The 25,442-nt window shown below is 41.2% G+C and overlaps 1 protein-coding gene across 1 annotated transcript in view; it reads right to left on the bottom strand.

Moving 5' to 3' along the window:
- Nucleotides 1-1,817: 1,817 nt before the first annotated feature.
- MTARC2 (mitochondrial amidoxime reducing component 2) overlaps nucleotides 1,818-25,442 on the bottom strand; it is a 331,710-nt gene continuing 308,085 nt past the window's right edge. Inside the window, exon 7 of the mRNA XM_044060177.1 lies at nucleotides 1,818-2,009. Coding sequence (XP_043916112.1) covers nucleotides 1,886-2,009 — 124 coding nt within the window. The 3' untranslated portion in view covers nucleotides 1,818-1,885. The remainder of the gene's footprint in view (nucleotides 2,010-25,442) is intronic.

The following is a 25,442-nucleotide window of genomic DNA, read 5'->3' as shown; positions in this document are numbered from 1 at the left end:
GGGGGCTTTCTTTATCATAGACTGATGGAGTCTGATTCACAAAGGAGGGCTTAAAATGAGAAAAGTTAGACAGGTAGTTAAGGAATGAAACTGTCAAACTAGCAGAATAGAACCTTCTCATCTACAGCATCAAAAAGTGCTGTGATTTCTTGGATTACAAAGTACCTTAGACTACATCAAGATCAAGAATCTGCCCTAAATCAGGATGTTATTCAATAATGTTACATGATTACAGAAGGCAGTCACCTTCTTAGGAGTATGGCATTCTGAATTCAAATGCTTCCAGGATACAAGATACATAAATTGAGAATAAACCAAGGTTTTTCGTTCTTCTTTCCCAGATAAAAATTCAGTCACTTTTTGCACAAAAGGCAGGGAAGCAGAAGGGCAGTCCAAAGTGTACATTTGTGTGAAAATTTCCCCAGTAGTGGGGTAGGGATCACAAGAAGAGGAGGGCTTAACTTTATTAACTTTGTCCCAGATATTAAAAAACATAGGCTCCTAAGAATGCCCTTCTTCGTAACAAGTTCCAGCAAGTGAGGCCTGGTTTTATCTGACATGAGAAGAGATGTGCAAATGGCAGATAAGGACCAGATGATGCAGCCTCAACATCCTGGAACTGACAGGATTGCTTGATGCCTAATGTAGGTTTCAGTTATTTAAGGGTGCACCTCAGCATCCTTGAGGACTTCAACTAGACAATGACCACCAAGTGAAGTCTCATAAACTACAACTGTAAAGATTCTATGACTTGGAGTAAGGCAAAAAAAGTAGGTACTCTGGTCCTGAGTTTGCCTAATGAGCATTAATTAAGGGACTTGAGAGATCTTCATAAAGGTAGGTTGGACATGATCATTCTCGATATGCTCCAACAAAGGACAGTCAGTTCGACACATTATTGCATTCACAGTGTGGTAAACTATGTCACACCACTCACACTACTTACTTCACTGGTGGGAAACTAGTGTGAGGTTGATTCCTCACAAGGAATGAGAAGCCACCTTGTTGAAAGACTTTGTAACGGCATACTTGGGCAATATCTAGTCACCAAACAGCCTGTTTTCTTCTGTTAGCCCAACACTGACCAAAAATTGAAAGTTTTGCCAGTCCCTACAGTGACCACACAACAGTTGCCCACTTCCTTTTGGTTATGCACACCTCTTTCTTCTGCCTTTTGTTGATAGTTGGGCTGACCTGCTGTCAACAGTGCCAACACTTCATTGTCAGTCTTTACTTCCAGGCAATAAAGTCAATGCTGGTGCAGGTCCAGACCTGTGAGCTGTCGAAAGCAAGAACATTTTGTAGGTTTTGGCAGTTTAGGCACTGAACACAGGAACATTCCAATGACACATGTCAAATCTAAGATCCAAGCTATGTTACTGACAGAAACACGGACATTAGATGACTCAGTGACGACCACAGAGATGAAGACCATTTGATAATGATGGTCCAAAAAGCTTCAACAAAACAATACTTTTTGTGGAAGAAAGCTTCTCCCCAAATTCTCCCTGCAACAGGGAGTCCCCCCTGCAGCTCCCCATGTATTATGTCTCAATTTGAGAACCATAAACCTCACAGACATACAAGTTTAAAACCAAAATATTTGGTGAATCACTTCAAAACCCAATTCAGTCAGGTTCTTTAACTCAGTGGTCATTGGCAAAGCAACACATTTCTCATGAAGTGCACTGATTGAGGGCAAGCACAGTTCCAAATGTTACAAGCTGGTAATATTCAAAATCAAACAAGAAAATCTCAAGAGTTGGTCAAAACAGAGGGCATTGAAGTTGCATCTAATCAATCCATTTGTACTGATGTCTGTTAATACTGGAAATTATATTTAATGATTTATTTGGAATTTTCAGTAAAATGCACAGTTTCATTACTAAAGAAGTCTGTATACAGCATCTCCCACTTTAATATGTCCTGTCATATCCACGGCATAAAACTGTCCAAACAGTGGTGCAGATTTGTAGATATGCTTTTCTGAAGGATCAGACATACGATAGCTGAAAAAAAAATAAGAGTATTAACTGCAGTTTTTCAGTGTCCCAACATACAGATATATACACACACACACACACACACACACATATATATATATATATATATATATATATATTTATATATATATATATATATATATATATATATATATATATATATATATATATATATATATATATATTTTATTTTTATTTTATTTTACATTTGTTAACCGGGAAAGTCCGACTGGACATATATCCATTTTCAGCGGAGGCCCAGGGAGAAAAGCTCCAATAGCATGTCATAAATAAATTACACAAGAATATCATACAGAGATATAGGTTCCATAGAAACACAAGTTATGTATAGATGAGCAATTTCTTTAGTAAAGTCAGCATACAGCCTTCTAGTAGTAGGGTTTATATAGAATATAAAATATAAACACAAGAAAAAACAATGTTTTTCTTTCTAAATTATGAGTACTCTCAATATTTTGTTACAGAAATAACCAGTGATTAAGCTTTACAGTGAAGGGAATTAAGGGAAATTTAGTAGAATCCTTGAACATGGTATTGGTGCAAATTAACCTGAGGAGTAGCATGAACAAAGCTAATTGTTTCAGAAATGGTTTCTCAGGAGTTTCTTAAACTGAACAGTGGAGGTGGTGGATGTTATTTGGCTAGGTAGTGAGTTCCAGATTTTGGCAATAGTGCAGGTAAAGACAGATTTGCCAGCATCACTTTTGTGTCTGATAATGATTATTAGGTTCTGAGAACTAGATCGTAAGGCTCTGGTAGGGATGTGGGGGTTAATTATATTTTGAAGTTGAGGTTTTTTTCTGGAAGGTAGAAGAGATTATGCGCTATTGTGAGTTGATTAAACAGAAGTAGTTGAGGTAGCTTGAGCCAATTGAGTTGGTTAAGGGTGAGACAGTGGTGGTATTTGTATGAGGTTTCAGTTGCAAACTTGGCAATTTTGTTATAACAAGATTCCATTTTGTTCAGATCACTCTGGCGGAGATTAGTAAGGATGGGAGAGGCATAGAGAAGGATGGATAACAGATGAGTTCTTGGAATAGTAGCTTTGGTTTGTTTAGTTATAAAGTGTTTGTTCCTATACAGAAGTCCTAGTTTTTTATTAACTTTCTTAATGGTTTGTGCTATATGGATGTCAAATTTGAGGTTATTGTCTATTTCTACACCTAAGAGTTTAGTGTGTGCAGTTGGAGTGATTTGAATGTTATCTTTGGAGTGAATGGTGAAAGTGTTGTTGAGGGAGGGAGCATGACCTGGGACGAAAAGAATTAATTTAATTTTTTGGGGGTTAAGAATGAGTTTGATGTTTGTGAACCATGTTTTGGCTAGAGTAAAAGTGTTTTGGGTGAGGATTTGCAGTTCCTTTAAGGTGGGGGCGGCACTTATAAGGGTGGTGTCATCTGTGTATTGTACTACTGATGCTGTGAGTGAAGAGGAATTTATTTGGTTGGTGAATAGTGAGAACAATAGTGGGCCAAGGATGGATCCTTGAGGGACACCTATGGATACTGTTAGGAGGGGGGACAGCTGGTCATGCCATAGGACTGCCTGCTGTCGACTAGATAAGTAGCTAGTAAACCATGATATAGTGGAGGGGCTGAGGGTTAGGGTAGATAAAGTTTGGAGAAGAATGTTATGGTCTACCATGCCAAAGGCTTTAGATAAGTCTAAGAAAATGTTAGATACAAATAGTCATTGTGGTTAACTAGATCTGTAGATAGTAATGCTGTGGTGGTGCTGTGGGATGGTCTAAAGCCATGCTGAGTTTTGGAGATTAAGTTGTTTTGTAAGAGGTACCGAATTAGTTAGGAATGTACAACTCTTTCTAATATCTTGGATAGAGGTGAGAGTATTGCGATTGGGTGGTAGTTGGTGAGTTCTAAGGAGTTGTCCCCTTTGTGCAGTGGAATAATGTGTGATGTTTTCCACAGGGTGCGGACTTTGAATTCTGCAAGTGACCTGCTTATGAGGAAGGACATGGGATAGGCTATGGCGTCTTTTGCTAACTGAAGGAATTCACCTGGTAGGGTGTCAGCAGCTAGTGTGGTTGGTTTGAGTTTCTTAAGGAGCTTTGAAATAATTTTAGTGGGTACAGGGTGTAGGGAAAAGTTGGTGGTATTTTGAGTAGTGGGGTGGGTTTTGCTAGCACCTGGTATAGGGCTGCTAGTGGTATTGAGGGTATTGGTAAGGGTTTAGACTGTTTCAGTAAAGAACTTATTAAACTGTGTGGGAATGTTGTCATGTTTGTTTGGTAGTACTGGAGTTGGGGTGGTGGCTTTACCTGGGTGGATTATGCCATTTATTGTAACCCAAAATTTCTTAGGGTTGTTGGAATATTTTTCCTGCATGTTTTTGTAGTAGTTACTTTTGTCTAGTTTGATTTGTTTTTTGGCTTTGTTTCGAAGTTCTTGGTAGGTTTGCCACAGATTACTGGGTTTGTTCTTTTGATATTGACTGCAGGCCAGATCCCTTTCTTTCATTGTAGTCTTAGTATCTTTAGTTAGCCATGGAGCATAGTTAGCTTTTAGTCTTATAGTTCTGGAGGGGGCATGACAGTTTAGGATTTGCAGGAAAGTAGAGTTAAAGCACTGTATGGCATCATCTAGAGATAGTAGTTTTAGGGGTGTTCAATTACAGCTTTGTAGTGAACTGATGAAGTCAGTTGTTTTAAAGGTCTTTTTGTTACGTATTCCTCTGAGGTTGGGTTGGCTTATGTAATGGGGTCATCTGATAGACTGATGAGACAGCAACAATCTGGCCATAAATGTAAGCAAGACCAAAGAATTAATAGTGGACTTCAGGTGGACTCAGGAGATACCTCAACCTCTGGAAATTAAGGGGGTGGCAGTGGAACGAGTCAAAAACACCATGTTCCTGGAGGTGCACATCTTAGGTGACCTATCCTAGTTGACTCATTAGCCACACGGTGAAGAAGGCACAACAATGTCTGCACTTCCTATGGAAACTGAGGAAGGCAAACCTGTCTCAGTCCATCCTCAAAGCCTTCTACAGGGAGACCATCGAGAGCATCTTCACAAATAGCATCATAGTTTGGTATGGTAACTGCAAAGCATCTGACCGCAGGCCTCTCCTGAGGGTAATGAGGACAGGGGAAAGAGTCAACAGTTCCTCACTCCCATCCATGGATATCTCAAGATACTTGGTATGTGGGAAGGGCTAGGAAGATAACCAATGAGTCCACTCACCCTGCCCATGGCATGTACTTCCGCCTTTCCTTGGGCAGGCGGTATCGCAGCTTACACTGCAAAACATCTGGAATGAACAGGAGCTTCTTCCCTCTATCCATAAGGCTGCTGAACTTGAATGCTAGGCATGACAGTGAATAATTAGATCAATATGCCATTTGCTATGAAGAATCAGTTATAGTAATCACTCTGGCAAATTGCGTCAATAACTGGTACAGTTAGCCTGATTTGTTATGCTATTACTTCCTGAATGTGCAACAGTTAGGCGTGAGTTACCACTAGTGACTAGTATAATACTGTCTAATGTCTTCCTGTCCAATTGTGGCAATTTATTGTGTTAATATTTTAATTACTGTATGTGCATTAGTCTTACTGTCATTCCAACTATATGTTCATTGTTATGTCTTGCACTGGAAACAAAGCAATGTAATTTCATCCAGCTTGCACTGCTGTGTATATCTGATCAACAATAAAGTTTACTTTGACTTTTGTTCCCCAAGCTGACAATGTGGACGTTTGGGCAGAATGTGCCCAATGTTTGGTAATACTTGCAATGCTTTACTCCAAGACCTTGGATACAAGTTAATGTTGTCCTCTTTTGCCTGTGTAATCAGCTGTAACAAATGTTTAAGCTGTCTCCCTGCACTTACATAAGATTTTCTCCAGGTGCTATTTCCTCCCACATTTCAGAGACATGCAGTAGATTGACTGGGGACACTAAGCTGACCATATGTGTATGTCATATGGAAGAAAGACCTGGCAATCTACTACAGTTTCCCTTTTTAAATTGCAAACTCTGGATAGCAGTGGCTGTCCTCAGTGGTCACTCAAGGAGTTAGCTGCAGCTCGTTAAAGAAAAATTCCCTTTTACCATTTTTTTATTTTATTTTTAAAATCGAGTGTTTTAAAAAGAGTCAGGTTTTCTCAATATTTTACTGTTATTATCTAAGTAAAAGAAGAGAAAGGCTGTATCTTTAACCCACCTCCAACCCCAGCAGGCCTAAATGATATGCTGATTTTTTGACAGAGACCTTTGGTACCTTGAACATATTTTCTAAACATGGCTAATTCACCTTCAGATATCCATGAATATCATTAGAAAAACTCTCTTCTATAAAAAGGTCATAAAAATATATATATATACACACACACACAAGGCTGATGCAGTGGCACAGCAGAAAGCGTAGTCACCTCACAACAAGAGGTTTTCTGGTTCAGTTCTTGGCTGAGGTCCATTCTTTGCAGAATCTGCATGTCCTCCCTGTGTTTGTATGGGTTTCATCCCACATTCCAAAGACATGCAGTAGGTGGACTGGACACACTAAATATGCCATAGATGTAACTGTGAGTGTAAGGTGTGGAAGAACTAGAGTGGCAGGGGTAGCCACCTGAAGTAGAAACCATAGCTCTAGAAGATTGTCACTGTTAAAGTGAGACCCCGACTCCATGTGCAGAAAAATGGAAAAGAGATGTGGATGAATGGATGGATGGGTCAATATATATATATATATATATATATATATATATATATATATATATATATATATATATATATATATTTATATATATATATATATATATATATATATATATATATATACACACACACACACACACACACACACACACACACACTGGATATAAAAATTGTACACACCCCTGTTAAAATGCCAGGTTTTTGTGATATAAAAAAATGAGACCACAATAAATCATTTCAAAACTTTTCCCACCTTGAATGTGACCTATAACCTGTACAATTCAATGGAAAAACAAACAAATCAGTTAGGGGAAAAATATAAAAAAAAAAACGTACAATAAGCTGGTTGCATAAGTGTGCACACCCTTAAACTAATACTTTGTTGAAGTACCTTTTTATTTAATTACAGCATTCAGTCTTCTTGAGTACACACCTGCCATCAATTAAAGACTCTGATTAACCCCAAATAAAGTTCACTGTCCTAGTAGGATTTTTCTGACATTTACTCAGATGCCTGCTACAGCAAAAGCCATGGTTCATAGAGAGCTTGCAAAGCATCAAAAGGATCTCATTGTTGAAAGGTATCAGTCAGGAGAAGGATACAAAAAAATTTCCACAGCGTTGGATATACCATGGAACACAGTGAAGACAGTCATCAAAAAGTGGAGAAAATATGGGATAACAGTGACATTGCAAAGAACTGGACGCCCTTCCAAAATTGATGAAAAGACAAGATGAAAACTGGTCAGGGTGGCTGCTGCCAAAAGACCTATAGCAACACTGAAGGAACTGCAGGAAATTCTAGGAAGTACTGGCTGGGTACTACATGTTTCAACAATCTCCTGTATTCTCCATATGTCTGGACTATGAGGTAGAGTTGCAAGATGGAAGCCTTTTATTACAGAGAAAAACATCCAGGCCCAGCAAAAATTTGCAAAACAATACATCAAGTCTCCCAAACGCATGTGGGAAAATGTGCTATGGTCTGATGAGACCAAGCTTGAACTTTTTGGCTACAATTCCAAAAGATACATTTGGAGCAAAAACAACACTTCGCATCACCAAAAGAATACCATCTCCATGGTGAAGCATGGTGGTGGCAGTGTCATGCTTTGGGTTTGCTTTTCTTCAGCTGGAACTGGGGCTTTAGTCAAGGTGGTGGGAATTATGAACAGTTCCAAATACCAGTCACTTTTGGCCCAAAACAGGCATCTGTTAGAAAGCTGAAGATGAAGACGAATTTCACCTTTCAACACAACAATGACCCCAAGCATACATCCAAATCAACAAAAGAATGGCTTCTCTAGAAGACAATTAAAGTTTTGGAATGGCCTAGCCAGAGGCTAGACCTAAATCAAATGGAAATCTGTGGTGTGACCTGAAGAAGGCTGTACACAAGAGATACCCTCGCAATCTGACAGATTTAGAGCGCTTTTGCAAGGAAACATGGGCAAATATTGCCAAGTCAAGATGCGCCATGCTGATAAGACTCCTATCCAAGAAGACTGAATGTTGTAATTAAATCAAAAGGTGCTTCAACAAAGTATTAGTTTAAGGGTGTGCACACTTATGCAACCAGCTTATTGTACGTTTTTTATTTCTTTTTTATTTTTTCCCCTGACAGATTTCTTTGTTTTTCAATTGAATTGAACAGGTTATAAGTCACATTAAAGGTGGGAAGTTTTGAAATGATTTATTGTGGTCTCATTTTTTTATATCACAAAAACCTGGCATTTTAACAGGGGTGTGTGCACTGTTTATATTCACTGTATATCTCTATATCTGTGTGTGTGTGTGTGTGTGTGTGTGTGTGTGTGTGTGTGTATATATATATATATATATATATATATATATATATATATATATATATATATAGGTGTGTGTGTGTGTGTATGTATGTATATATGCATACACGTACACACACACACACACACACACACACACACACACACACACACACACACACACACACACACACACACACACCACAGAACCACCAGTTTCCTAGGTGGAAGAATCCATAAAGTACCCTTAAAAAACTGCTTGATCTGAGGACAGAAAGAAAGGGGGTGGGTAGATCCAAGGGCAGACAAGCAGAAATAGCTAACAGGAGAATCTTGATAGAAGACCACGAAAGACCAGTAAACAGTTACACAAATAATCAAAAGCGAGAAGCAAATGAGCCTTAAGGGCCCTTGTTCTTAGATTAGTACCAAATAAAAATTTCCACTTGCATAAACAGTTTTTTGTTTAGCTTATTTTAGTATCTGCTGCATACCCTCAGGGAAAAAAAAGCTTCCTAAAAGGTATCAATGTTGTATTATCCAGGCAGTTGTTGAATTATCCAGAGAGTTGTTTGAAGTGCTTTAGGATTGAAGAGTATTATATAACCTGTTTTGTATGAGTAAATCCATTTTGTGAAAAAGTTTATGGTAGTTACCCTTGAACAGTTTCCAAAGAAGGAAGAAAGTACAGTTGTGTACACTTACCATAAATGTAGATGTTTGAGTGTATTCACTGTTCCAGTCATCACCTGTGGGTTATCCCTGCTGTGGTAGCCCTCAGCCGGCCCAAATACCAGAGTCAGTGTTTTTCTGTGTTGGCTGCTGTCACTTGCTGCCTGACGTCAGGATGTCTGTGCTATAAAAGAAGGCAGCCAATGCCACTACATCAATTTTTCTTGCCCTAACCAGTCAGAGGCCCAAGTAAATATGGTAAAGTGGTCATAGTGGCTAAAAGCCACCATTAGAAACTTATATCTCGCTAAAGAAGAAGATATAAGGGGGAAGGAGGGTGAGAAACCAGGACTGCAACAGTGAATACACTCGAACATCTACATTTATGTTACGTGTACACAACTGTACTATGTTCTTCGTGTTTCACTGTTGCAGTCATCACCTGTGGGAGGATTCCCAAAGCTGACGAGAGGGGTAGTAGGATAAGTAAGAGACCCAGGAATGGGTAAGCATGCCTTTCAGAACTGCAGAGGCAAACCCTGCCCTAGCCTTAGAAACTCGAAGTCGGTGGTAATGCTTGGTAAAGGTATGGCTAGAAGTCCAGGTGGCAGCTTCCAGGATGTCTCTGGTGGGAACTCCTCTGAGGAATGCTGTGGAAGTGGAGGCTGCCCTATTGGAATGGGTTTGAATAAACTTGGGGGGGGGGGGGTTCCCATGCAATCTGTAGCAGAAATGGATACAGTGCAATATCCATTTGGCAATGGTTTGTTTGGAAATGGGCTTCCCCTCTGCCCCTGGGGCAAAGCTGACAAGTAGTACGTCTGTTTTCCTGAAGGGTTTAGTATGGTCCAGATATTATCTGAGCTGTCTGTGCACGTCTAGTGAGTGCAGAATTCTTTCCCCCTTGTTTTGAGGGTTAGGAAAGAAGGTGGGTAGATGCATGACCTGGTTGAGAGTTACATTAGATACCACCTTGGGCATAAAGGAGAGTTTACTCCTCAGGGAGACCATGTCTGCATGGAAGATAATGAAGGGCTCAAAGCCTATCAGTGCCTGAAGCTCTGACACCCTTCTGGCTGAGGTAATAGCTAGGAGAAAATCAGTCTTCCAGAAGAGGTGTCTTAGTTCTGCAGAAGCACCAGGTTCGAAGGGAGGTAAAGTTAGTTTTTCCAAAACATAATTCAGGCCCCAGGCTGGAGTGGGTGGCCTTCTAAGAGGTCTGACATTAGAAGTCCCTCTGAAGAATTGTTTAATCAAGGGATGGGAGAACAGGGGCTGTTCTGTATGAAAATGAGCTGAAATGGCTGAGTTGTGGATTTTAATAGAGGAGAAGGAGAGGCCACTATTAAGTAGCTCCACTAAGTAGTCCAGGATAAGAGGGATGGAAGGTTGTGAGGTACTGCCTCCTCTGGACTGGCTCCAGGAGCAGAATCTTTTCCACTTTCCCGCGTAAGATTTTCTGGTGCTGGGCCTTCTGGCCTCTGTGATAATGTCTAGGACCTGTTTGCCTTTAGAGTATTGGCCATGCGGATAGTTTGAGAGTTTGCAAGTCTGGGTGCAGCACCCCCCCCCCAACTGAGTTAAGAGGTCTGAAATCAGGGGAAGCTGCCTTGGGGACTGTAAGATCAGGCTGCACAGTAAGGGGTACCAATGCTGTCTGGGGAAATCTGGAGAAATGAGGATGGCCTTTGGTCTCGCCTCCCTTATTTTGATCAGTACCCTTGGAATAAAAGGTGGAGGAGGGAATGCGTACACAAAGAGGGTGTTCCAGGGGAAGGTCAAGGCATCCACTTTCCAGGCTAGGTGGTGATACTCCCTGGTACAGAATTTCTTCAGCTGATGGTTGAGATGCAAAGCAGAGATCCACCTCCTGAGTCCCCTATGCCTGAGTAATTTGTAAAATGATTTTTCTGTGGAGTTGCCATTCATGGGGGTCCAGTAAGTTTCTGCTTAAGTGGTCTGCCAGGTTGTTGATCCCTGGTAGGTATTGGGCTATCAGGTGTAGTCCCATGGACGAGGCTGTCAGCCAGAGGTTCATGGCTAGCCTGCACAGATGGTAATATTGGGTCCCACACTGTTTGTAGAAGTACCACATTACTGTGGTGTTTGTTTTGAAAAGGAGAACCCCTGGCTAAAGATGGGGTGTGTCAGAAGCTTTTGTACTGCCATCGTTTCCTTCTGGTTGATGTGTAAGGGAAGGTGTTGGGCATCCCAAAGACCTTGGGTGCACCTGCCTTCTAGATGAGCACCACAAGCTATGTCTGAGGCGTCAGTGGTAATGGTCTGCCCGGCTGGTTGGAGGGTGAAGGAAAGACGCATGTTCTGGGCACAGGTCTTGCCTACCAGAGAAATTCTGCCCTTATAAAGGAAATCAGAGGGAGAGAGGTCTCTAGAGGTTGAGAGAGCTGACACCAAAGGTTCTTTAGGTACCATGAAGTTTTCTCATGTGAAGCCTGGCCGGAGGAATTAGAAGGATGCAAGATGTCATGTACCCAAGGCTTGCAGGAACTTCCTTGCGGTGAGGTGACTTCTGGAAGCCATCTGGGTAAAAATAGAGACGCAGGAAGCTCTGCTTTTCTAGGGATAGGAAGGCCAGCAGTGCTCCCAGGAAAATGATCTTCCTGGAGGGTGTTTGCTTTGATTTCTATCTGCAAAAGGCTATGTCTGGGGCTAAGCATTTTTTGAATACCCTGGAAGCAGTAGATAAGCCAAAGGGTAGCGCAGAGAACTATAAGTGCTGTGAGCCTACTCTGAAGTGAAGGAATTTCCTGCAGGATTCCCTTATGGGGATGTAGAAGTAGGCATCCTTTAGGTCTAGGGTAACCAACCAGGCATTTTTATGTCAACATATGCAGCAGCTGCTACAAAGTTAGCATTTTGAATTAAGGGACCACCAGGAAGGTGTTCAGAATGGATAGATCCAGGATGGGGTGCCAAGTGCCCTCTTTTCTGGGAACAAGGAATAGTCTGTAAAAAAAGCCTTTGCCTATTTGATCTGAGGGGACAGGTCCTACTGCCCCTTGGGATATGAAAGTATGGTCTTGTTTCAATGCCTCTGCCCACTGATTTGACGATAAGTCCGGGTACCCTCTTAGAATAGGGAGTTCGTTGAAGGAGAATTTGTATCCTTGAAAAAAGATCTTTAAGATCCATTGGTCCTTTGTTACAGAAAGCCAATTTTCTTTGCAGATGGAGAGCCTTCCTCCTAGTTTTTGGTGAGTGAAAAGAGGGCAGATGGGGGAGAGGGAGTCATTGAGAATTTCAGCCCTAGAGGGATGGCTTAGAAATCCCTGCCCTTGGAGTGGAAATGGTCCACTGTTTGGTTCTCTGCTGTCCCTGGGATAGGAGTCTGGGTGGTCTGTCCCTACAAGGGTTTACCTTGCCCCTGTCTGCTAGGTGCAGGAAAGGACCAGTGTTTTGAGGGAAAATTCCTGCTGAACCTAAGAGGTTATACCTGAAGGAAATTTTTTACTGTTTGCATAGATTTTGCTTTGCCTTTCATCTTTTTAAGCACCTCTTCTGCTTTTACTCCAAATGAGCGGTCCTTATCCAAGGGTGCATCAAGTAATTTACATTTGACATGACTAGAGAGAGGTTATTCCTTTAACCATGCATGTCTCCTAATGAGAAATCCTGACACTGCTGACCTGCATGAGGCTTCTAGGGCATCATATTCACAGTGCAATTAGTGTTTAGCCATTTGACAGAGTGCAGTAAATCTGCTGTTTCAAATTGGCACAATCAGGAAATGTTGAAATCTTTTGTTTTAATAGTTCTAAAGTGTCTTGTTGATATTTTAACAGGTGGAACTGATAGTTGAGTGCTCTGATAGCTAAGGTTGCACAGGTGAATAATTTTTTACCCCATCTGTCCAGAGCTCTGGAGTCCTTGTCAGAAGGAATAGGATTCTTCGCAGAACTAGCCTTAGCTCCTTTTGGTCTCTGTGTAATGACCTCCAGGTCTGCATCAGGATTTCTGTACAGGTACTTGTGAGAATCCGGTACTCTGTAATACCGGTCAGGTTTTCTGAGAGCCGGTGGGAGGGTGTTAGGTGTTAAGCTGGATTCCTGGAAGACATCATCAACCACCTCTAAGATTGGAGGGATGGCCAAGGGTCTGTGCTGGGGCAGGTCTAGAAACTCTTAGTCTTTTCTTAGACTGAGGAAAGTCCTAGGATTCCCAGTGGAAATGTTCTCTGAGGGTGTGAAGGGTTTCCCCAAAGGAAAGATCTTCTGGTGATGAGGCAGAAGGAATGGATTCCTCTGCATCTGAATCCTCATAAGCACTCAGAGGCTGTTGTCCCTCTTCAAAATCTGAATAATCAGACTCCTCAGAATCCTGTTCTGTCTGAATTTCAGGAAAAGGTTCTCCTCTCCTTTTAGAGGTTGTGGCCTGACTACCCCTAATAAGGGTAATAAGATCCTCCACCATTTTAAGCATTTGAGTTTGGGGTGGTGGAGCAGGAGTAAAATGGTGGCTAGAGGTAGTTTTCCTAGAAGTGGCCTTGATTCTAGGCCTAAGAGTATCCATCGGTCTGAGAGAGAGATGGTAGTTGGACGTCATTTTTTTGTCTAGATTCAGTAGTGCAAAACATCTCCTCGGAAGCTGGTGCCTGCGTCGCAGTTACGGACCCAACCAAGGCAGAGACAACTAAAGGCTCGGAAGACGAAGAAGATTTCTGCGGGATACTGGATTCCGAAAGTGTCTCAGTAGAGGCCTGTGAAGGTATCAAATCAGGCATCAGGGGCTGCGAAGGCACCTCACTGAATTCTGGATAACTGACAACCTGCTTAGTGGTAGAGTTGTCCTTAGCCTATTGTGGTCTGCCTCTGTCTTTATCCTTCTGTTTTTTCGGATTGTTTGACTGATGCCATTTCTGAATGCGAAGATGGAAAACGAAAATACCTGGCTACAACAAGAGCTCTAGGATGACTGGATCTTACATTAAAGAGGGCACAGAACAGGCAACGTGAGAAGTCATAGTCTGGGTCTAGACAAGTGATGCAATATGAATGGAAGTCTCAGTGTGGTATTTGCTTTCCACAGGCGAGACCATTGTTAACTTTTTTGGACATCGGTTAGTACAAAAAAAGATCCTCAACAGGGTACTTGCCTTAGACGTTTTCAGCTGAAATTCAAACTCTGGTAGCGACAGACCGGCACACTTGTGAACTGCTTCTGGTATGGGCTCCACGGCAAGAAAGACTGATTTAATGGCATTGGCTGCCTTCCTTTATAGCACTGATGTACTGACATCAGGCAGCAAGTGACAGCAGCCAAAGCAGAAAAACATTGACTCTGGTATTCGGGCCGGCCGAGGGCTACCACAGCAGGGATAACCCACAGTGAAACATGAAGAACATCCACTGTTACCTGGGAGAAAAGAAACCACAACCTCAAGCTTTAGAGAGTTCCTTTGAATCTTTAGATTAACCCTGAAGTCTGCTTTAGAGTTAGACAACAGGTATCTGTGAGTCTGTAGTGCCTTGTATAACCTGTCAGCTCTTCTAGGAGCAGTAGGCTTGATTGTCAGCTAGATTGCAAGCTGTCTGAAAAAAATCCTCTAAAGCAGGTGTGATGATGTGAGGTATGGCCAGCTATACCAGGATAAGTAGGGCAGTGGATGTGTAACATATGCCAGCACAGCTAACTGGAATTTTGTAAAGAATTATATGTTGTTTGTATACAAACTGATTTGTACAGATGCTTGTGTTGAAAAATGTATTTGTAAATGCAGATTGTGTTAAAAATGTACCAATAGTGTGCCCTGTTGGATAGAAGAAATATACATGTATTATTACAACTGTTTAATGGTATATGTTTTAACAAGGGATACTGGAAGAGAACAGGTTAATCTCAACCCACCTAAATTTGAAAATAATCCAGATAAATTGCGGATGTACCACCATGGAATGTAAACTGAACTGAAAACTGTTAAACATATAAAATGTTCAATACACGTTAAAACGAACAAAACAAATGGATCAGCACTTTCAGATGTAGCCTTCTTCATATCTAAACCAACGTACCAATCACCATGTTTAAAAAGCACTCAACAACCAATCCCAGCTCAAAGTTTGGTTAACTCATTCTTTTCTTCAGTAAACCAATAAAAAAACGGCACGGACAAGCTTCTGGAATAGCCAATCATTAAGAAGCAAATGGGACAAGCCTCCTTATTGTCCAATCAAGTGGGCTTCAACAAACGTTGTTCCTTTAGAATCAACTTTAAGGGTACTACTCCATTTAGCCCAGGAGAGTGATCCATTCTTAATTCGATAATCCATTTGGTTTCCACTGTTTTGGTTTTATTACATAAATCCCCACCTCTCTCGCTTTCTTTTATTTGTGCAAATGCCATAAATTTAAAACTATGAGTACAGTTATCCTTTATGTGGCAAGATAAAGCATTTGTTTGTACATTGTTTCTTATGTCCGACAGATGACAAGAATTATTTCTTTAAAAGCTCTGTTCATTTTATCAACATAGAACACAGGGCAGAGTTCAAAGGTGGCAATATAAATAATGTTCTTACTGTTGCGAGTAGCAAATCCCTGAAAATAATATCTCAGCCCTGTTAATGGATGTTTAAATTAATTGCTGGTTCTAATGTAATCACACGCTTTACAGAATCCACATTTCAATGTGCCTTTTTGGATGGTATTATTATTTTTATTAGCATTGCACTGAAATCCATCTTTAGACTAGAGAAGCCTTTCCCAGTTTTTCTTATTCTTAAAGGCAAATCTTGGAGCTTCCTCCATGATCTTTTTGATATTCTCATCAGAAGTCAAGATAGGCCAGTATTTCCTAATAGTCTCACAAATTATCACTGTATCCATGCTGTATGTTAAAGTGCATCTCAAGACATTGTCTTTAGAATTCTGTCTTGTGTTTATTTTCTTCCTACTTCCTTCTTTGGAACAGTATGTTTCATAACGTCCTCTTGCCTCATGGAAATCTCCTTTCCATTATACCCACTCTCAGTGAAAGCATTAATCAATTTCTTTTGTTCGGACAAGAAAGCACTGTCTAGTGTGCATACTCTGGAAATTCATACAACTTGATTGTCCACAATGTTAGAAAACATATGTCTGGGGTGCATACTAGTTTTGTGTAGCATATGATTATGCCAGGTATCTTTCCTGTCCAAAGTGATATTAATATCCAATGTGGGTTCCAAGTACAATTTGACATCCAAAAATTCTCTTTGCTACATAAATGTAAATCAAATTTCAAAAAGGATGTAGTACTGGCTAAATATGATACAAAAGTCTCGTAGATTTGTCTCATCACCTTCCCATACAAGGAAAACATCATCCACAAATCTATTATAAAAGATCAGCTTGTCTTCCCACATATTAAATGTGTTGAAAATAAACTCATTTTCCAATTGGGCTAGAATAAGATTCGAGTGCCTATTGGCACATGGGGTTCCCATTGCTATCCCCCCATCTTTGCCAGTAATAGTTTTGACCATATATAAAGACATAATTTTCCAGAGTTAATTCCAACAGCCTACAAATTACACTGATGTCTACAGTTTCAGGATTAGCAAATTTCCTGATTGCTTCTATACCATAATAATTTGGTATCACTGTGAAAAGACTCCAGACGTCAAGGGTGGCTAGTAACAACCCCGTGTAGTCCTGTCTTGTACCCATTTTTTGAAACAAGTTATCTAAGAAATGGATAGTATCTCTCAGCATAGTCACTGCTTTCAGTAACAACTTTTTAAATTCCACCTCCAGGTAGATCGTTAGGGGTTCTGTTAACCAACCTCTCCCAAGTACTTGATGATTGAAGGCTCAGTGTCTGTTATTCTAAAAGTGGATTAGTTCTGGTTTAAACACTTGGGCTTCAGGCCAGTTATTTTACATTAAGAAGGTTTGTGGTCTGCATTCTTGTGGGAGAAAAGGTTAGATTCTGACCTTCTGAGCTGGGAATTTCTTGCTAAAGAATTATTGTGCCTGCTTATTTGAACTGTTCATAGGTTAGTACTAGGCTAACTGTCCTTGTGAGCCATTTTAAGCCTAGCCAATTATCCCTTGTGAGACTCAATCCATGCACTTTGTTTGTAAGGCAAACACCTTAACCATTAGACCAACCTCCCAACCCCTCTTTCTAAAATTGGTGCGCCTTGTTTGCTGTAGCATAGACTAGATTCAGGCATGCTGAATTTAGCTTTGTTTGTATAACTTGAGCACTAATCCAGGTCATCTTTTTTGGAGAAGGCTCCCCTGCACCCTAGTGGCAGGAGTGTGCAGTTAGAACTTGTCTGAAGACTGCTGGAACAGGGCTCAGTTTTGAGCTTTTTTATTGGTTAATTGGGTAATTTGTTTAAATCAGTTTGCTCGTTTTCTATTGTATATAAAACATTGCACTTTATTCATCTGCTTTTACTGTATTTGTTTCTTCCTACTTTATTGCATTTACTCTGCTGCATTTATTACTGCTTGTTAGTAGCCTGATTAAATTGTAGCTGTTGTTCTAAGCCTTTGGTTGAAGAACTTGAGCTTCAGACCAATTGTTTTACATTAAGAAGGTTTGTGGTCTGGACTGTTGTGGCAGGACAGGCAGCTTACATCCTTCTAAGATGGGAGTTGCTGATTGAAGGCTTAGTGTCTTTTATTCTAAAAGTGTATTAGTTCTGGTTTAAGCACTTGGGCTTCGAGACAGTTATTTTACAGTAAGAAGGTGTGGTCTGCACTCTTGTGGGAGGACAGGGTAGATTCTGCCCTTCTGCTCTGGGAGTTTCTGGTTAAAGGCTTATTATGCCTGCTTATTTGAACTGCTTCTTTCTGAAAATGGTACTCCTTGTTTGCTGTAGCATAGACTGAATTCAGACCTGCTGAATCTAGCTTTGTTTGTATAACTTGAGCATGAATCCAGACCATCTTTTTTTGGAGAAGGTTCCCCTGCACCCTAGTGGCAGGAGTGTGCAGTTGGAATTTGTCTGATTGAAGATTGCTGGAGCAGGGCTCAGTTTTTAGCTTTTTATTGGTTAATTGGTTAATTTGTTTAAAATAGTTTGCTCATTTGCTACTGTTATATTAAAAAAATACACTTTACGCATTGCTGCTTAGCTTAAACTATTCCCGGCACCATAAAGTTTGCTCTGCAAATTTTCTCTTAGAACTAGCCAGTTTTTTAGTTTTAGCAGTCAAATCTGTTTCTTTGAGCTGAGCGCTTGTTCAAAACTCGTAAGCACTAAATAAGCTACAGATTACTACAGCACTCAACTTTCCTTACTTGTCTAGAGGAAAACAGTTTTTAGTACTTAATAAATAAGCACCTATCCAGGCATGTCTAAGGGTCAGTTCCCTGTGTTTTCTCCTGTTTACCTGATGAATCTGGGCATCTTGGGACAATGCAGGAATTGCCTCATGTACACAGACAACCATCTCCTCCTACCACCCAACACTACAACTGGTGAGAGATGCACGTATATAGCCAAACTGGAAGCAACGCTCTCTTCACCCAAGACTGGACTAGACAGGAGGAGAAGGTGAACACTTGCAACACCAAATTCATTGCATAGTCCCTCAAAGTGTACACCACCAAAACACACACATAGCAACAAAAAACACACACCTACATTCGCAGAGGCCCTCAATAAAAATCTGCTCAAGCAACAGAGACCTTCAAAGCAGAAATGCAAGCAATCTGCACCCCCCCAACACAACCCTAATGACACATAGCCCACAAACTCAGTGTGCCACTCAGCCACAGCCCATCAGGCATAACAACATACCCAGCACTCTAGTCATAGGTGACTCTATAGTCAGGCACACTGATGTTCCACTCACAAGGCTAAACAAGGAGAAAGTTACTGTCAGCTGCCTGTCAGGTGCCAGGATCTGCCACATAATGCATGCACTCAGGTTACTCCACAACAAGTACAAATATGACTCTGTCATTGTCCTTGTTGGTGTGAATGACCTGAGATGTACCTCCCTGGACTATATGAAAAGAGACATCGAGGAGCTCTCCGATCTTGTAGCCCAGCAGGTATGACCATAGTCCTGAGAAGCATCCTGCCATCACCCAGAATTATACCACAGTACAAGGACAAAATGACTGACCTCAACAATTGGCTAAGCTTCTAGTGTCTTTCTATGGGGATCCAGTGTTTGTCTGCCTGGGATGACATGATCGACATACCACGATTGTTTACCACAGATGGCCTGCACCTGTCGCCCTTGGGATTCCAGATACTGGCTAAGGCTGTTGCCACCCCTATAGTGCCTTTTTTAGGCAAGGTTCAAATGACAAATTCACCAACATAACAGGTACAAGCAAGCAAAATCTGAGGGTAATGATACTCAATGCTAGAAGTCTAAACCTCAAAATGCATTCACTCCAGGCACTCCTTAAAATGGAAAGCATCAACATCTCTGGAGTGGCAGAGACTTGGTTCAAGGCTCCAGAGAGCACCCCTGCATTACCAGGCTATAACTCATACCACACCTTTCGGCCACCTAATCTGGACCAAAACACTAAAGACGGAAGCGTGTCAATATTCATTAAGACTATTCACACCACCAGGCTAGTTGCTCAGCATAATGCATCCCAGATTATCCAAGTGCAACTAACTCTGGGCAAGATCACAGTCCAAACTGTAACTTGCTACAGATCCACCACCATGCCCTAGGATTCCCACTCCTAATTTCTTGATACACTGGAAAATATTAGGGTACAACCCAACACCCTAATAATGGGCGATTTCAACTACCCCACCATTAACTGGGAAAACTACTCATGCACCAACTTTTTTGCTCAACGTTTTCTGAAATTCATAAATTCCAGTGCCTTGGATCAACTTATCCACACCCTCACCAGGGGCAGCAATATCCTAGACCTGGTCATTACCAACATGGGTGACCAGTGTTCCAGACCAGAGGTCAATTCCTCGTTGGTCAGATCCGACCACAAGCTAATCACCCTAGACATCCACATCCCTCCCCCACCCCCATTAGGAAAACCACCATAACAAATTTCTCCAAAGCCAACTTCACGCTTCTTAAGACAAAAGTGGCAAACTTCACGACACCCATGCAGATGGACAACAGAGGTACGACTGCTGAATCCTACACAAATGCACTTTATAAGCACTTACACGAGTGCATGGATCGTGCTATCCCTAAAAGAACCAAGATGCTATCCCCCCCAAAAAATAAGCCAATCTGGTGGTCCCCTGCCATAAACAAACTCTACAACAGAAGAAAGGAACTGTTGCAAAAAAAGAGTAAAATCCCATGATTGGAGGAACTCCCTGGTCAGTCTCAGTAAGAAGCTGAGATCCCACATAAAATCCTCCAAAGCTAGTTATGACAACAAAATTGCCAATGATTCTAAAGACAACCACAAAGCATTCTATAGCTATGTCAAGAATCTCAGTGGCAACACTCAGATCTGCTCTGTGTTACAGCACAATGCACTACATATACAGAACCAACTGACATTGCCAACATCCTGGCAGATAGGTTCAATGTAAACTTACCCCCCTCTCACCCCATAAAGAGTCCATCTCTATACCAGAAGAATGCAAAGTTCCTGTAATCATGGCTACAGAGGTAAAAACCACACTCTCCAAAGCCAAGAAAACAGCATCCATGGGACCTGACAACATTCCAGGCTGCAGTCTATATGAACTGCAGAATGAACTGGCACCCCACCTAAGCACCATGTTCAATCATAGCCTCACCTCTGGCTTTGTGCCCACTGAATGGCGCACAGCAATGGTTATCCCACTCCACAAAGTGGGAGCCACCACAGACAGTGGGAACTACCACCCCATTAGCCTAATGAGCCTGGTCTCCAAGGCCATGGAACGTATCATCACGGAACTTATAAATAAAGACATTGGTAATCTCCAAACTCTGGACCCCACCCAGTTCGGGTTTGTAAAAGGCAGATCATGTCTCCTAAACCTGACTGACTTCTTTGAAGCAGTCACCAAAGCCATACATGAGGGTAAGATGGCTCACACAGCCTATCTAGATCTCGGCAAGGCTTTTGACACCATCTCCCACTCTGGAATTATAGATAAACTCACTAAACTAGGTATAAATCCCTGTGTCACAAGATGGGTTGCCAACTGGCTCACTGACAGAACCCACACTGTGAAAGTAGCAGACTCCAAATCCGACTTCAGACCAGTGACAAATGGAGAACCACAGGGTTCAGTCCTGGGTCATCTCCTTTTGGTGTCTACTTTTCTGAAGTACAGGCTAACACAGAAGGTCTCTAGCTAACGAAGTTGGCAGATGACTGTAAACTAGGAGCCAAAATCGAAACTCCTAATGATGTGGACATCCTACAAAAGGGCCTCACTGAGACAGATGCCTGGTGTTAAAGCCATGGCCTCAAGCTCAATGCCAAAAAGTGCATTGTCATCCCCTTTGGTAAAAACTCTGTACCCATGAGCTACCACATAGGTGGTAGTCTGCTTAACACCGAAAGTGTGATAAGATACCTTGGGACACAGGTGGACAGTAGTCTCTCCTTTGATAATCACATTGCCACAGTTATCAGGAAGTCCTTCTACATGCCACACCTCATCACAAAAGGTTTCTCATCCAGGAAAAAAGAGGTCAATGATCCCGTCTACTCGTCAATCATTAGACTCATTATAGAGTACAATCCCCCTTTTGGCATATACCTCACAAGACATCTACAATAACTGCAAAGGCTGCAGAAATACCTCACAAAGATGATTACTGGCCTCAAACAGATACCCTACACAGACCGTCTCAAAAAAACTCCAGCTTTACTCCGTTGCATATCTCCTACTCAAAGGCGATCTCTGCCTAAGATACAAAGCTATGTCAAACCCAGAGCTGTTGGACATGCTCCACTTAAAGAAATCCCAATCCCTCTGAGCTACACGCTCTAGGTATGTAAACCTTGTTACCACAACAAACAGAACATGCTGGAGGGATAGATTCCTGTCCCACACACTTCCCATACTCTGGAACAAACTACCTATCTATATCAAGCAAAGCTCCTCATTAGCACTCTTCAAGAAAAATCTTGATGATTGGATGAGAAATAAGAAATTCACCCTGGGGATCACCTCTATGGCTCTGCTCGACAAGGGCACAGGAAAATAATTTTCTTGGGTGGTGAAAGCCAGGGTACCTTTTTGGCTAGACTTGTATAGGCCCTAGGACCAACAGCCCAGGAGTCAGTCAGGAAAAAAAAAAGAATTCTGTCAGGCAAAATTAAGACAATGCAGAACTTTGAAAGGTTAAAATGCCAAGAAATATCCTTATCAATCAGCGATATATTTCCAGATTGTTTGAGAATCACACTTCAGTCAGAACACCAGGAGTTTCCAACAGTGCATGTTTCACGTGTCCCTATTTTGAAAAATAGGGACACGTGAACGGCTGTTTACCTGATTGTGAACACATGTTCTCTTGAGGCAATTCTGCTTTTTCTTTTTCTTTAGTCTGTATAGTTTCTGGAACATTTTATTTTTTTATTTATTTTTATTTTTATTTAATATTTGTTGACTGGGAAAGTTTGACTAAGTTCCACAGAGCCTGTTTTCAGCGGAGGCCCGGGGAGAGATGCTCCAGACATTACAGCAACAAATATCTTTTTTAGGTAAGGAACGTGAAACACTAAGGTTAGAAGCTCCTGAGGTGGTGGGTATCTCTTTATCTTCTGATATAGAATCATTAAAGGTGACCACCATACCTTGATTAGAAGGAACAGGTGCCCTCACTGCACAATCAGTTTCACCTACATGGCTGGGCTGACAGTTGTTTTTATTTTTAGATAACACGGCATTACTGCCATTATTTTGCCTTTGTTTAGGCCACTCAAAGAGATGTCCATTTTTAAAATCTGTAAAATCTCTGGCCAATTTATGGCTTTTGATATTTTTCAACTTACCATCATATGAATTCAAACTGAATTGCAGAGTCTCTAGCTTTAACATGCAAGCTTCCGATAATTCTGTTTTCTCCAGTTCATTCTGTTTCTCTCTTATCAACTCTGCTATTTCTTCTTCTTTAGGTTTAAAGAATTCAATTAGCAGTCTGATACATCTGAAGCTGGTCTATCTGTTAATTGCCTGCCATCGTGCTAGCAGCTCTGCATAGGTACTGCCATAAGTAGGCATGCATTGTACACACAAATGGGATAATCCAAATGGAAGCATTGCCACTGTAGCAGTTTGAGGCGGTAAGCCGAGTTTTCATCTTCAGAGAATATGGTGTCAAAATTAACTATTGTGGATGTGTCAGCAAATGATTTACAATATTCCAAATCCAGTTTCAATGATAGCAATGGGATTACAGTACCAGTTACCAGTCCTGTGACAGCTTTATGCATAGGCATATTTAGTGTAGATGTATGCCTAGTAGGATAGTCAGCATTCAAATTCTTGGTTAATCTCTCTGTTGTACTTTCTGCCATGTGTAACGCCAGGTAAAATGCCACGTGCAAAAGTAAAGGAAAACAAAACCTGAATGATACCAAAGGTAGTCCCACACAAACCAAACAATGATCCAGATGAATTGTGGATGTACCACCACAGAATGTAAATTGCACTGAAAACTGTTACAAATCCTTTATTAAAACATATAAAATGTTCAAGTCACATTAAAATTAACAAAACAAATAGATTATCACTTTTAGCCATAACTTTGAAAATAGTTTGAAATTAAATTACCTGGCTTAGACCATAAATAGTATATCTTGCCGTTATCAATTCCGCCAGAGACAAAAATTCTGTACTAGGAAGCTTTCTGCATTGTCTTTGGGATGACTAATTGTTACTCTGGAAGGGTGGAGGTTTGAAATTATTTTAGGACTTCCAGGAATGGCAGCAGATCTTAGCAAGGCTGTGTGCGCGTGTGTGTATGTGTGTGTGTGTGTGTGTGTGTGTGTGTGTGTGTGTGTGTGTGTGTATTATTGACACATATATACTAAATTCTGACCGTTTCTAGCCGGGGGGGGGGTAAGCATGGGAACCAGAAGTCAGATGACCAGAGGTACATGCATATCATTCTGTAATCCATCACTAAAAATGATATTTTAATACTAGGTGAGACTGAAGTCTCATTGTAGTCTGTTTTTTGAACCTGACAGAGAAGGACCCCTCACCAACTTCATCTTGCCTTGCTCTAGTAAGTGACCAGAGAACAGTAATTCTTTAGATCAGTCAGGAAAATACAGTGAGATTAGTTAAATACCTTTTATGTATCTGTTTTGAACAGGTGGAGGAGACCCTGGAGAGATGGAGCTATGCTCTAGACAGAAGAGGAATGAAGGTCAACAGGACTAAGACAGAATATATGTGTGTGAATGAGAGGGAGGATAGAGGAATGGTGAGGATGCAAGGAGTAGAGGTGGCGAAGGTGGATGAATTTAAATACTTGGGATCAATAGTTCAGAGTAATGGTGAGTGTGGAAGAGAGGTGAAGAAGAGAGTACAGGCAGGATGGAGTGGGTGGAGAAGAGTGTCAGGAGTGATTTGTGACAGACGAGTACCAGTAAGAGTGAAAGGGAAGGTCTACAAGAGGGTAGTGAAACCAGCTATGTTATATGGGTTGGAGGCAGTAGCACTGACAAAAAGGCAGGAGTATGAGCTGGATGTGGCAGAGTTAAAGATGTTAAGATTTCAACTGGGTGTGACGAGGGTGGACAGGATTAGGAATAAGTATATTAGAGGATCAGCCCAGGTTGGAAGGTTTGGTGACAAAGCCAGAGAGGCAAGATTATGTTGGTTTGGACATGTGCTGAGGAGGGATGCTGAGTATATTGGGAAAAAGATGCTAAGGGTGAAGCTACCATGTCACAGGAAAAGAGGAAGGCCTAAGATAAGGTTTATGGATGTGGTGAGAGAGGACATGCAGTTGGTTGGTGTGACAGAGCAAGATGCAGAAGACAGGAAGAAATGGAAACAGATGATCCGCTGTGGCAACCCCTAACTGGAACAGCCAAAAGATGATGATGATGATGATCTGTTTTAATCTATTCATCTGTGTTATTTTTAATATTTCCTGTGCTTGAAACTCTAGAGTTTACTGTAAACAGATATTTAGCATTTTCGTGTTCTTTTCTTTTTTATTATTAAAGCCACTTAAACTTTTTATTGTGGCTGGTCTTTCAGAGAATATTTTAATCTCTTAGAGTACTTATGTCTATTTAGTGACAGCTCTGGCTGCTCCTGAAAGCCTTGCTGTTGGTCAAACTGCCATTTGTATTAATATAAATTTCACTCAGTACAATTGGGTACTGTAGCAAGGGTCTTAGAGTAGCTGG

Source organism: Protopterus annectens, chromosome 1.part2, assembly GCF_019279795.1.
Source record: "Protopterus annectens isolate FY-2018-M chromosome 1.part2, PAN1.0, whole genome shotgun sequence".
NCBI classification, from domain to species: domain Eukaryota; kingdom Metazoa; phylum Chordata; order Ceratodontiformes; family Protopteridae; genus Protopterus; species Protopterus annectens.
This window is presented reverse-complemented; position numbering and strand designations above follow the sequence as displayed.